Here is a 14,013-nt window from a genome sequence, read left to right as displayed (position 1 = left end):
TGGCTGATGCACATTTGCACACAGAGAGGTATTCGGAGGAAGGGAACACCTCCCAATGGGACTGCTTTGAGTGACTGGCAGGTCGGACTTCCAATAGGAAGTCACCGCCTGTCACATAGAAGCCAGAGTATTCTCACAGACTGCATCTGGCTTCACTTTAGGCAGAGACAGTGGTGGGGGTCTGCAGCCCTGCAGCCCATAGGTAAAAAAGACTACTGCCTCTGTCCCTCTCCTCAGTGAGTAGACACTGTGTGCACAGCATCTATTCCCCGCTGCTCTGCAAGTAGCAGGGATGTCTCACAACTGCCCCACCCCCCCATGGGACTGTCTTGCGAGGATCACGACAGTTGGGTGGTATGTTAAAGCATTATAGTATATTAATGCATTATATTACACCAAGCTGTAGTGCAGCTTTGAGATACATATACTGAATGTGTATATTAATATCTAAATGATAGATATTAATACCAGTTGGTTAAAAAACTGTAGTTTGGGTAGACGCACAAAAACTCCAGTGAGACAGCTGTCAAGAAAAACTTCCCGTGATATACTGTCGTTTTGGAATATGCATCCATTGGATTGGGTTGGAAATGCCAGTGGTCAGGATCCATTCCCCGTACCTCCCAACCATCCCGATAATAGCGGGAACGTCCTGGTTTTTGGGGATGTTCCCGTGTCCCTCCCACCGCTGGCAGTGTCCTGCGGCATGGGGGCGGGGGGGCAGTTGGGAGTCCCCCTTTAGTTGCTGGCGAGCAGAAAATAGATGCTGTGCGCATCCCCCGCATCCAGAGGGGCTGAGTGCTTAGCTAGAGGCTTGCAGAGCCTAAGGGCCATGCCCCCACAGCGTATGACAGGGACGTAGCCTCGCGGGATGACACAATTATAGACCACGCCCCTCCCACATCAAACCACACCCCCAAGTGTCCCTCCTCGGATAAACTGAAAGTTGGGAGGTTTGATTCCCTACAGTCAGAATCATGATAACAGAATCCAGACAGTCAGACTACTGGTGAGTAGTCTAATCCTAGCCCTAACCCTAAAGGCCCCAATACATTAGTCCGACTTGTCCTAGGGACAAGTCGGACCTGATTTCACCCTGCAGCTACCTGGGAGGGGGACACACGATTAGGCACTTGATGTGCCAAATTTTGCATATGATAAATCGCATGGATTTATCATATGCAGTCCCTGGGGAGCTGCAGGGAACAGCCGGGCAGTGAGCTGACAAATAGTCAGCAGGCGGGGGACGCTGGTGAGCCGAGCATGTGGAGAGGCTGGCAGGGGCAGCTGACACATAGACAGCGGACGGGGGGACGCCGGTGAACTGGCGAGGGGAACAGCTCACGTGCTGGGCAGGAGGACCAGGCAGCCGCAGCTGCAAGGAAGAAAAACCCAATACAAAGAATGGGAAGCCAGTGATTGCCTGAGAGCTCTCTCAGCCAATTGCTGATTGACTGAGAGAGCCGCTCAGCACGTGAGCGGTTCCCCTCGCCGGTTCACCGGCGTCCCCCCGCCCGCTGTCTATGTGTCAGCTGCCCCTGCCAGCCTCTAACCATGCCCGGCTCACCGGCGTCCCCCGCCCGCTGACCCTGCCCGGAGACTGCACATAAGATTTAGGAAATCTTATGTGCAGCCGGTGCAACTGCCCGACTCCGATCCGATGTGCACGGGACCGCACATCGGGTCGGACAGGGTGTCAAAACATGCGATTTGGGACGATTTCACGGCCTGATTCATCCGAATCGGGTGAAATCGGGCCCAAATTGCATAATGTATGGGGTCCTTAACTCTCCCCTCCTGCAGCAGGAGGCTGGAAAAGCTGCATTGCAACAGCAAAATGCATTGGTTGGATGGTGCTTTTCCATGACAGCATCCATCTCCTGCCTACTTTTATCCATTATCAGACCTACTCCCGCTCCACCTGTCTGCGGCATTATTGTGGACAGTGCACCCAGGCGCCACCTCAATTTCAATACTGGCATCAAGTGACAGAAATATACAAGCTTGCTGTATTTTTACATCTTGCAACATATTCTGTATACAATATTATGTAAATATATACACAGGGTGTCCTTGTGCCCTGCAATGAAGGGTATATGGTTGTTAGGTCGACACACCTAAGGTCGACATTAATATTTGTATTTAATTTATAAGGCGCCACACGTGTTTCGCAGCGCCGTACAAAGGAACAGGACAGGGAGACAAAACTTAACATTACAGTAAATAAATAACAGAAATAGATTACAGGTAAAATAAATGCCACAGTTCAATACACAGTACAGCTTAAATGTAAGTAGTGAGGATTAGATCAACATACCTCCCAACTTTGCCAGTTTAGTAGGAGGGACGATGCTGCTGCGCGCCGCAGGCGCCCCGAAATTTTCGGGGGGGGTGGCCTCATTTGGGGGCGTGGCCTATACTAGCGGCTCTCCCACAAGGCCACGCCCCCATTTTGCCGCTATGGGGGCATGACCCAGAGGCTCTGTGAGCCTCTAGCCATGCCCCCAGCCCCCTGGCTGCAGGAATAGACGCTGTGCGCGTGTGCACTGCGTTTATTTCCCGCTGCTTAGCAGCTGACAGGGGGGACTCCCAACAGCCCCCCCACACCGCGGGACACTGCCGTCCGCGGTTGGGACAGCGGGACAGGCCCTGATAATCGGGACTGTCCCGCTAAAATCGGGACTGTTGGGAGGTATGGATCAATGTACTTCTAGGGGCTGGTAGTCAAAGATGGACACTGAGTTTTTGAGTATGGGAGAGCTGTGAGTGAAATGTGAAGAGAAGAGGGCTCAGACGACAGGAGGGCCCTGCTCTGAAGAGCTTACAATCCAGACATGCATTGGGTCGACCACTGAAGGTGGTTAGGGTGGGGCTTAGATCGACTTGTGAAAAGGTAGACATGGGCTTAGGGCGACAGGGTCATTAGGTCAACAAAAGCATTAAGTCGACATTCAAAAGGTTTTTTATGGTGTTTTTTTGAGCCAACATGTGCCGCCAGGCGGTATTTCATGTCTTACCATCCACTAGGGCATGGAAGGAGAATAGAATAGTGTGCCGAGCACAGCCAGCCATGCGAGGGGATGCGGTGCACCGATACAGTGTCCATGTCGACTGTGTCAACATTCGGGTAAAAAAACCCAGTAAAAACCCCATGTCGACCTTTTAACTGTTGACCTCAGCTCATGTTTATCTTTTCAGGTGTTGACCTAAGCCCATGTCGACCTTTAGTGGTTGAACCAACGCATGTTGACCTTAGGTGTGTCGACCCTATGACCAATACCCCAAGGAAGATCTTTGAAGGTAAATATCAGAAAATAGGGGTGTGGTTTCATAGCCCAAACTCAGTTTCATCACTTCAGGGGTTCGGGAGATACTCGGCTGACCCGGGATTACCTGGCTGCACAGCAGGCTCCTTCGCTGTTGCAGGACACACCTGATTACTTTTCTTTACTCCTCTCCAGGAGAAGCCCGGAGAGGGGTGAAGGGGGGGCAGGATGAGGCTGACGTCACTAAGTCCTGCCCCCATGACAGACAGCTGTGGCAATTTGCGTGTCCGTGGATTTGGTAGGGGCTAAAATAATTTGAAATGCCCTCCCCGCAGACCCACGAAATTCTGAGTTTTATGCAGCGGGAAAGGTGGGAGCAGGGGCTGCAGAGGTGATGCGGGAGGCTTGCCAACCTTCCCGGGTGCCAGGAGGGGGACCCAATTTGCGGGAGCCTCCCGCAAATCGTTGTTATAGGAGCTGAGTGCTGCACGTAAAGTTAGAGCAGCACGCGGCTTCTGTCATTAAGGAGTAGCCACATTACACATGAGCAAGGCCATCCTGCAATAAAATCCAGCATCTTTTTTTAATTTAATATGACCAGATACACAAGAAGCCTGCAATTGTGGCTGTCACACGGTCGTTTTCTGGGAGTGTCATGGAAAACGCAGGAGTACCCTGGCATTTTCAGGGAGAGCGTGTGACATCAGCTCCGGCCCAGAGCCGACTGCTTCTATTGAAGCAGCGAGTAAGTCTCGGGCTACGCACACACTGCACACATTGGACAATTATTCGATGGTGGGTGAGTTGTGAATGTAAATGTAGTTAATCACAAGTCTGTGCTAAAGCCGGATACACACTACACAATGAGTATATGCAGTGGCGAGCAGGACCCAGAGGTTGCCGGCATCAGCAATTGGCCGGCGGGTGGGGTGGGGGTGGTGTGGATGCCATACTAGCCCTCATTAACGTCAAACAATGTCATCGGTCATCTGTAAATAAAGGGCACTGGATGACATCTTTAGCAACCTGATGGAGGGCGCATTGTTAACGATGCTGAGAATTCAGGTCTAAGCTGAGTACACACGGGGGCGATAGGGCCTGAAATCGCTGGAAATATGGTCGCAGGCAAGCATATTGCCAGTGATGGGAGTGTGCCCCGGCGATAAATCGTCGGGTGCGCGCTCCCGTTTTCAGCCCCGTTCTAATTGCTGGTCGCAGGAGCTTGCTCCTGTGACCAGCTGATTACCTCTGCGGCACCGCCGGCAGAGGTTCCCTTTCATCAGCGACCATCTCTGGTCGCTGATGAAAAGGAGAAACTGAGCAATATATTGCCTAGCCATATATTGCTAGCAATATATCTCCGCCGTGTGTACGGGGCTTAAGCGATATTATAAACATATAGGGGCAAAGTGAGCTATATAGTTTAAAATATCGCTGTGTTTGGGGCTGTAGTATCACTGCCGTGAATGACTTGCATGGCTGTTAATGAGGGCCCTTGGGACGAATAGCCGCTGCTCCCCCTGCAATAGCATAGTTCTGACATTGCTCTTATACCTTAGGCAATTCCCTGTGCTTGCTCTTAATTATAAAGTGATGCAGAACATTCAGGCGCTGTATAATAAATAATCATAGTGCCCTATGCAACTCTGACAAGGACATTACCTTTCCAATTATTCTAGCAGGAAATACATTATGAATTGTGTATGCTGGACATTTGCATAGTGCACTGTATATGACATTACACAAAGGCTTCCCCTCTCAGTCTCAAACCCCCATCTCTGCACACCCTGGGACACACACAGCTTATCGCCATGGTAACAGAAGCCGACCACCCGCAGCAGTACAGGGAGCTAGGAGTGGACAAAGTCAAACACTATAGGTCCCATGTGGAAGCTGTAACTGTGATAGGACTGCTCAGCTGTCAATCAATCTGAGTTGCAGATTTCAATCACAGCACACAGTCCTAGAGGGTGTCACCCTACAGCCAATCAGTGAGATGCGAGCCTCTTATCCCGCCCACTTAGAGTGAAATCTGTTTCTCAGCCAAACCAAAAAGGTTTTACTTACCTCGCTGGGAGACAGAAGATAGCCAATAAAATGTCTCGGACGCTTAACTGACGGCACAATTAGCCAATGAGCTGTAAACAAATCAGTGAGGGGCAGGGATTTGGAATTGTCCTCTACACAGTGGTGGGCTGACGCCTGAAGGAGACGGTGATACAGGTGATCTTGTCATGTTGTCCTTTCTTAGTTCCTGCTTTATGTATAGGCTGCGGGTTACAATGTTGTCCTCTCTGCAGTATATAAAGTAAATGCACATCCATTATGCCATGCTACAAGGGTCTTGTTGTAGTGTAGAGTGTATGTAGGAGAGCATATGTTGCATGTGTGTATGTGGCATTTACTGTCACTGTACCAAAGTATATCAAAGTGCAATATATGCTACATGTATGTATAACTTTGCATTGCATGAAGTCTACACAATATAGTGTGGCTAAATGTTGCAGAAAATGTAAGTCTTTCAGAGAGGGAAACTCTAGGGTGGGCACGGATGCCATGCCCTATTGCCCATACACACCAGGAAGATTTTAATGGTACTTGTGTATTATCATGGCGCCCGATTTAATCTACATCGCTCCCGATTCGATCCGCGATGCAATTTCGTGGCCGATTTTCCGCGATTTCCTGCGATTTGCATGGTATTCCATCCTTGCACACCCCCACTATACAAGTCAGCCCGAAGCGTGGTGAGCGGACGCGGTACGTGTACTCCCGACCTGTTCATACCCCCACTATCCACGTCGGCGTGGAGTGGATTTTATAAAGCGTGGCGAGCGCACGCAGAAAACGATCCCGAAGCGTGGCGAGCGCAGCGGAATACATGTCAAGTAATCTGTGTCCCCTCGCGGGGCTCACTGCGCTTGCCACGCTTCGGGATTGTTTTCCCGCGTCCGCTCCCCACGCTTTATAAAGTCAACTACACACCGACGTGGAGAGTGGGGGTATGAACAGATCGGGAGGACACGTACTACGTCCCCTCGTGGGGCTCACATCCGATTTTTGCATGCGATTTGCGGGCAATTTTTGCGGGCGCCGTGATAATACACAAGTACCGATTTAATAAAAGAAGCAATGATCACTGTTCCGTCCTTCATTACTATGTCCCAGGTCGCATGTGGTATCATCCGGATGGCCGTGCAGCACTGGTGACTGGAAGGTATTGTATGCAACTGCAGGAGTGCACACATCATAAGTTAACTCCATATGATCCTGCTGATATATTGTTTTGTTTTGTCTTGAAGCAATAAAACATGTCACCCACCCATAGAAATTAAATCTCTATGCAATAGATCAGTGGTCAGGGAATAGGGGTAAATGACCCCAAATGGGGAAAAAATGAAATTCCTGGGGGTAATGGACGGATGGCTGCCGAGACATTGTCGGGCATGAGTATGAATCTATATGCATGCCTGGCTGTGTCTCGGCAGCGCAACCGACCATTACTCCCAGGAATTTCATTGCAAATGGAATCTACTGTACTGTAGTGTGCACAGACCTGACGCAGTGCATTAGGCCCTTGTGTATAACACGCTTCCCTGCGTAATGCCCAGGCTCCAAGTCTACCCGATTCTTCACTAGAGTTGACTACTTTCTGTGCCATCTCCGCAGTGCGCAGTCTGTACTGCCGATGCGGCGCCGAGGTTCTTTGCCTGGTTGTAGGCTCCTGTCAAGGTATACCCATCTCTAGTCTTATGGTGTGTACACACGGTAGATATGCCGTGCTATGCGAGTCCCCGATACGATCAGATGCAGAGGCACAATTTAGACTATATAGTGCAGATCTGCACTATATAGTCTTGCCTGCCCTCTCAATTTGGCTGCCGATTTTCACTCACACGGGAGCGCGCATCGGCTCGCAAGGCCTAAAAAATGGTTTCCGATGTTCACTATATCGTCAACATCAGAAGCCATATCGCACCGTGTGTACACACTATAAGGAAAAATAATTGCGCAGTCTGTTACTATATCATCTTGAAATACTGACACTAAAGGGAAAATTTTATAGGATGAGCGATTCAGAAAGTGAGAGATTTATTAAGAAATTTCCAGTTTTGGTACTTATGTATTATCTGGGCTCCCATGTTAAATGCACCCCAATTTTTCATACCCCTACTATCCAACTACGCATGGAGTCGATTTTATATAGTTAGGCGAGCACAGCGAGCCACCGTGCCCGAAGCGTGGCGAGGGGACGCGGTCTCATAAGAAAAATGGGAGCCCAGATATTACATAAGTACCCCAGTTTTTTTTAAAGCGGCAATCATTTACACTGCAATACCAGTTTGATTTTGCAGTGTAAATGATTGCCGCTTTAGAAAAACTGGAGATTTCTTACCAAATCTCTCACTTTCTGAATCTCTCGTTTTAAATGTCACCATAATAGTTATCTGTATGTCACTTTATCAATGGCTATACCGCACACAGCCTGGCAGCCATTAATACTGATGATGATGATGATGATTACCAAGTATGGCTGTATGTGTTACAAATTTTGTATCCCCTTTTTGGTTTTGTTTCTAAATAAAACAGGTTCAGGTAGTGGCAGGAGATTTAAGAAAAAACCCAATCAAAAGAATGGGTGCCTGCTGATTGGCTGAGAGATCTTTCCCATTCTCTTGTACTAAAATTACGGAGCGTATCGGTGTGATCTGCCACTGACGACTGCACATACGATTTATCTTATGTGCAGCCCATCCAAACTCCGATCCGATGCGTACTGGACCAAGCATCGGATCGGACGGCATACATATGCGGTTTGGACCAATTACTCGCCCCAATCCACCATAATCGGGTGTAATAAGGCCCAAATCACATAGTTTATGGGAGAATTTAGGAATCCTATGTAGCCCTAAGAAACAGTCTTGGACCCCTCATAAGTGCCTCAAGATGCACATATCTTTTTAGAAATGCTTGTCGGGTATTAAAAATTGTAAAGTCCGGGTCATCAGGGATGAGGATTGGTTCATAGAAGAGATTTTTACATTATTCTTCCTGAGATCTACAACCCCAGTTCTCCCAATGTAGTTTGTATCAAACAATTATCACTTATGTTTTATTCTTTTGGGTATTTGTTCTGACTTGTTGGGATTCGTCTCAATGGCCGTCACTCATTAAGTGATATAACATATACATGTTTGTCTGTTGGCTATCACGCTGCTATCTGAGTGTACAGCTGTAAGAGGCCTGGACTGAGGGACTATGGGCCTTATTCTAGTTCACTCTTTTTCTGACAAAATCCTTCTTAGATGGACAAAACCATGTGCACTGCAGGGGGGGCAGATGTAACAGGTGCAGAGCAAATTAGATTTGGGTGAGTAATTTTTTTCTGTGCAGGGTAAATACCGGCTGCTTTATTTTTACACTGTAATATAGATCTCACTTTGAAGTAAAACCCCACCCAAATCTAATTCTCTCTGCACAAGTTACATCTGCCCCACCTGCAGTGCACATGGTTTTGTCCATCTAAGAAGGATTTTGTCAGAGTGAACTAGAATAAGGCCCTATGGGCCACAGGCATCGGTGATCAGTTTCCTGTGGTACATGGGCACTGTAAACCAGTATGCACAATACAGTATACTTATACATTGTTCTATACTTTCTAGATGAGGTGAGCATGTGTTTCGGAGGACACATGTTCTTATCCATTTAATCATTTCATTTACACAGGAGTTTTATGTCTCGCTACCTTAGACCAAAATAGGTGATTTGGCCAGGTTTCAGGCTGTCATGATACAAATTAAACCTATATTTATAGCAGTTGCATTTTGTACAAATGATGTCAGGTCCTCATGTGTGCCACTGCCATCATTTATACGGGCGCCTTTTATTTCAAGGAGATGTCATTGAAAAATGTGTCCTCTGCTGTCTGCTTTCCTGCAGCGTAACACGGTTTAGCTGAGAGTGGGCCTGAATTGTCTACTTATACACTTCAGTTATTAGGTCAGTGATCTCACTGGTGGTGAATCGCACATTCCGGGTCCTAATGGCATTGCCTGTTATTTGCATTAGGTGGCCTGATCCATGCACAATAGCAGCAATTCGCTTAAAGGCAAAAACCAAAGAACAATATGGTTTATAAAGGTTTTATTGAGGTTTGCACCTAAAGTAATGGAATATGGATGGTGACAATAGCAGAAAAATAATAGGGGGATGGGGAAGGTAGAGGATTTTAAGTTCTCATACCAGTATTTTTATATCAGAAGAAACCATTACAATTTAAAAAATATAATTGAAATGAAGTATGACAGGTCATGTGTTTTTAGCTTGTAGACCATCTATACTTTCCTAATAAGGGCCAATTCCAGTGGCGTAACAATAGCACTGCAGACCCTGCGATGGCGCGGACACGCTAACTAAGTGTGGGCACCAGGGGTCTGTTGTCTGCCGCCACATCTGTGGCCGGGAGTCGGGGACCCGCAGATCTACTAGTCTGCTCTCCGCAATCCTCCTGGCTCCTGAAAAATGTCACTCACAAAATGGCCGCCCCCTTACAGCATGCAGTTTTTGAGGTTGCTAGAGGAGGCAGATGGACAGAAGAGCGGGCATGTGATTGCATGGATGCGTACACATTAGAACACGTGCTTACTCTTAGTAGCATTTTGGTTGCATCCTGTTCGCAGTGGGTGTCCAGAGTTGTGTCTGCAGTGCATTGTGCTCCTAATCAAGCTGCTATCCCTGAGAATCGCCAACTCCACTGCATGCACTCTTACATCTCAGTCACATAACAATTTACAATAATATTATTTGTTTGGGCAGTGTTGTTTTTGCAGCACAGAAAGAGACTTTAAACTGACTGGTCTCCTAGCATGTTAGCAGCTTAATATCTGTCACTGAGCGATGTTCCCTTAGTAATACTTATTTTCTATTTGACTTCTTACAGGCTGTGGAAGAAACATGCAGATCTATGTGTCCCGTCTCCTCTTAATGGTGACTCGGGCCGCCCTGCGGGTGTCAGGGGTCCTTTTCTGGATTCTAGTATATATTGCATCTCTTTTGGCAGCAGCTTCCTACCTGCCTGATGCTCTGAGGCTTATAGCCAAGGGCCCACTGAGGGCGTTTCATTGGGAGCCACACAAGACCGCCCCTTCCTGCTTAATGAGCAGCAAGCATGGCCAGCATGGATACATCAGGATCAAGGTGAGACCCATTCTGTCAGAAGATGCTCAGTGCTAGACTTTCTGCAGCGACAATGTGACATGCCATTTTCTCCACTATAGGTGGGTGACACAAAGCATTGCAGCAGAGATGAGAGGCGTGAGGGGTGATGTTCTGCAGGTGAGCGTTAGTGCCACTCAGTGATAATCTACTCTTTGGTTGAACAGAATTCTGGGATACGGTTCCATTACGTGGCTTCGGGAGAAAAAGGGAATCCATTAATGCTTCTCCTGCACGGCTTCCCTGAGAACTGGTAATGTGACCTGATAGTGTTGTGTTCAGTGCCTACAACATGAATTACACGCAATACACAATACAGCTAACAGTCCTCAGATAAATGCTTTATTGACAGCTGTCTGTAATGTATTTCATTACCCCCTCAGGAATTCATATTTGACTGATTTTGTTTAACCGCTCTCCAAAAACGATCACTTATCTTCGATGCAGTGGGGACACTGGGCCCGGTTGACTTATGTACGCTGAAACAATGGTCACAGAGAGTGATTTTTTTTGCCAAGGCGTGTCCCGTCTTTGGGCCAGATGCATCAAGCTTCAACAAATGATAAAATGGAGAGGGATAAACAACCAGCCAATCAGCTCCTACATCTCATGCTACAGGCTGGGTTTGAAAAAGGACAGGTAGGCGCTGAGTGGTTAATTGTTTATAACTCTCCACTGTATCACTTGATATCATGCTTGATGCATCTTGCTCTCCCATACGTAGTAACCGTGTCTCCAGCATCTCCTTTCTTGTCGCCATGCTGTGCAACCATAGAACTACAGAGAATCCCAATAATCTGCTGATCTGCAAGCAACACTGCATCTTTATGCACAGCCTCTGGAAATGATAAAGCCACCGGTGGACTTTTTAATTACAAATCCAGAAAGCTGCGGCATTGGCATATTTTTGCACAGTAGCATTAACTCACTTCTCTTAATCACATTTATCCACTTGCTCACATTTATGACATTTTGTGAGCCTGGCACCTGGAGAGGTCGCTAGAGAAAGTAGAAGTTATGGCCCCAGACTCCTTTTAACCTGGAAGTAAAAAATGATGATATATTATTATATATATACAACTGTCAGTAAAGCCAGAGGACTATGGAGATGGGACAGGGGACATTTACACCTTAACCTTTGCATGACCGTTTTATTACTTGGCTTCTCAGTGTGGTTTTATCCTTTTGCACAAATAATTACCTCACGTTCTCTTTAAATAGCGGGTCATTTCTGAACTTGATATTGCAAAAGAAATGCTTAAGTTTCTCCAAGTACTCCTGGTCCAGCAGGGAAGTGTGTGAATGTGAGAGCCACTGCGGAGCTGTCTGCAGCTTGGGCACGCACAGTTTGGATTTGAAGAGCAGGATGAAGGTTTATTTTAGGGATAGGATTCGGGATGGTGGCAGCAATTGCAAAAGTGTGTGAGTGTGAGGGGGTTCTGGTGCACAGCCTTGCTTCACGGTGAAATATCTTAAATTTTCCAAGATTCAGGAAATCCTGCCTTGTGCCTATCCTTTTGGTTTTTGCATACTTGGGATATCAAATTTCCAGGCACATTTCAATAAGAGATATACCAGGAATATTCAAACTCTCAATTTGCATGTAAATCAAACGAGTCCTAGTGTGAAGGCTATGGGGGAAATTTACTAAAGGAAATTTGTGAAAAATAGGTGTATTTGTATCCAGAAATACACTTATTTTTGACATTTACTATCCCGAAAATACGGCAATTCATATTCGTATTGATAGCACATCAATACGAATACGAATTGCCGTATTTTCGGGATAGTTAATGTCAGAAATAAGTGTATTTCTGGATACAAATACACCTATTTTTTTACAAATTTCCTTTAGTAAATTTCCACCTATATGTCAAAAGTGACACTCATCAGGTGCCGATTCAGATAGGGGCAAACTGTGTTATGCTGTATGGTTGTGTCCAAGAAGCAGACAGGGGCGGTTTGCTATAATTTAGCTTTGGGACTGAGGGGGTAGATGTATGAAGCAGTGATAAGGGAGGAGAAGTGATAAAGTGCCTGGTACTTTATCACCGGCTAATCAGTTGCTGACTTTTAAGTTACAGGCTGGGTTTAAAAAGGGACAGTCAGGAGATGATTGGCCAGTGATAAAGTACCGGGCACTTTATCACTTCTCCTCCCTTATCACTGCTTCATACATCTGCCCCTAATTGTCCGGAAGCTATTCAGGGGTAAGTGTATGAAGCTTGAAGAAGTGGTATCTATCCCCATAAAGAGCATTGGAGTAGATGTATGAAGCAGTGATAAGGGAGGAGAAGTGGCCCATGGCAACCAATCAGCACCGAAGTAACATCTATAATTTGTATAATATAAAAATATACAGAGCAGCTGATTGGTTGCCATGGGCCACTTCTTCCCTGGCTCACTTCTCCTCCCTTATCACTGCTTCATACTTCTATCCCATTATGTGCAAGGTGATAATGCTCCAGCCAATCAGCTCCTAACTTTCAATTCACATATTGGAGCTTATTGGCTGGAGCATTATCACGTTGCACATAACGTTCTTTATGGAGATAGATACCACTTCTCCAAGCTTTGTACATTTACCCCTCAGTTACTTCCTGAGACGGCCACTATTCCCCGCGGTAATGCTAGGATTAGCTGAATTTACTTGCTGCAAGTAACCAGATGTGATGCAGCCTTCAGGTCATGATAAGCATCATATTTAACACTGATTCCTGCTTGAACCTCAGATGAGAAAAAGCATAAATTCGCTATAGGTGCACCCTCTAGGCTAGTCACAGGAAGTAATTGAACAGCTCCTGGGTATTGTGCCCCAATGCTAAATTCCAGTGACATAAATAACTCATCCCCATAGGTTGCCGTCTGCAGTTTAGATAGAGCTTAAAGAGGTCCTGGAGAGCTAATTTCCCCTGCCACTGTGGTCCCCCCCCCCCTTCCCCCTCAACTAGCCCAGCCCAGTTACTGGATTTTTGGCAAAGGGACATTGGTCACACAGTAGTACATCAATTTAAATTTGTAGCACAATATCATTCACATTACACAGCATGTAGCGCCCCTTATTCACATTACGTCATTCAGTAGTGTCCTTATTCATGTTATGCTACACCGTAGTACTCTTTATAAATGTATGCGACATAGTATTGTTGCTTATACACAATACCCACAGTAGTAGTTCCCCTTACGCATAATTTCCACAGCAATAGTACCTTCTGACGGCTTGACATGACATATGCTGTGCCAGAAACGGAAGCTGCTGGGACAGTCTTATCTATGCAGGGCTGGGATGAAGGGGAAATTAGTTCCCCCTACCATTAGAGGTGGTGGAACCCTGAGCACTTTAATGGAAAGGCCGGATTTACTTCTTGGCACCAGGGAAATTTTAAAAATGTTTACCAAGTACAATGAGCGGTCTACACACAGCAAAGACTTCCTGCCCTACGCACTTCTTATTGGACCATGTTTCATTAAATTGACAACTTCCTCCACAAGTTCAGATTTCAGGAAAAACAAACGAGCACAAATGTGAATT

The 14,013-nt window shown here is 46.6% G+C and overlaps 1 protein-coding gene across 4 annotated transcripts in view; it reads left to right on the top strand.

Moving 5' to 3' along the window:
- The window catches only part of EPHX3 (epoxide hydrolase 3), a 38,789-nt gene that overhangs the window by 11,768 nt on the left and 13,008 nt on the right, over nt 1-14,013 (top strand). For 2 of the 4 annotated variants that reach the window (XM_083184924.1, XM_083184922.1), the window contains exons 1-3: nt 5,356-5,489; nt 10,207-10,463; nt 10,649-10,734. In XM_083184924.1, coding sequence (XP_083041050.1) covers nt 10,221-10,463; nt 10,649-10,734 — 329 coding nt within the window. In that variant the 5' untranslated portion in view covers nt 5,356-5,489; nt 10,207-10,220. Of the gene's footprint in view, nt 1-5,355; nt 5,490-5,551; nt 5,575-10,206; nt 10,464-10,648; nt 10,735-14,013 lie in introns of those variants that run through there. The other 2 variants (XM_083184923.1, XM_083184925.1) reach the window with 2 other exon arrangements.

Source organism: Crinia signifera, chromosome 4 (genome assembly GCF_055691185.1).
Source record: "Crinia signifera chromosome 4, ASM5569118v1, whole genome shotgun sequence".
Classification (NCBI taxonomy): Eukaryota; Metazoa; Chordata; class Amphibia; order Anura; family Myobatrachidae; genus Crinia; species Crinia signifera.
This window is presented reverse-complemented; position numbering and strand designations above follow the sequence as displayed.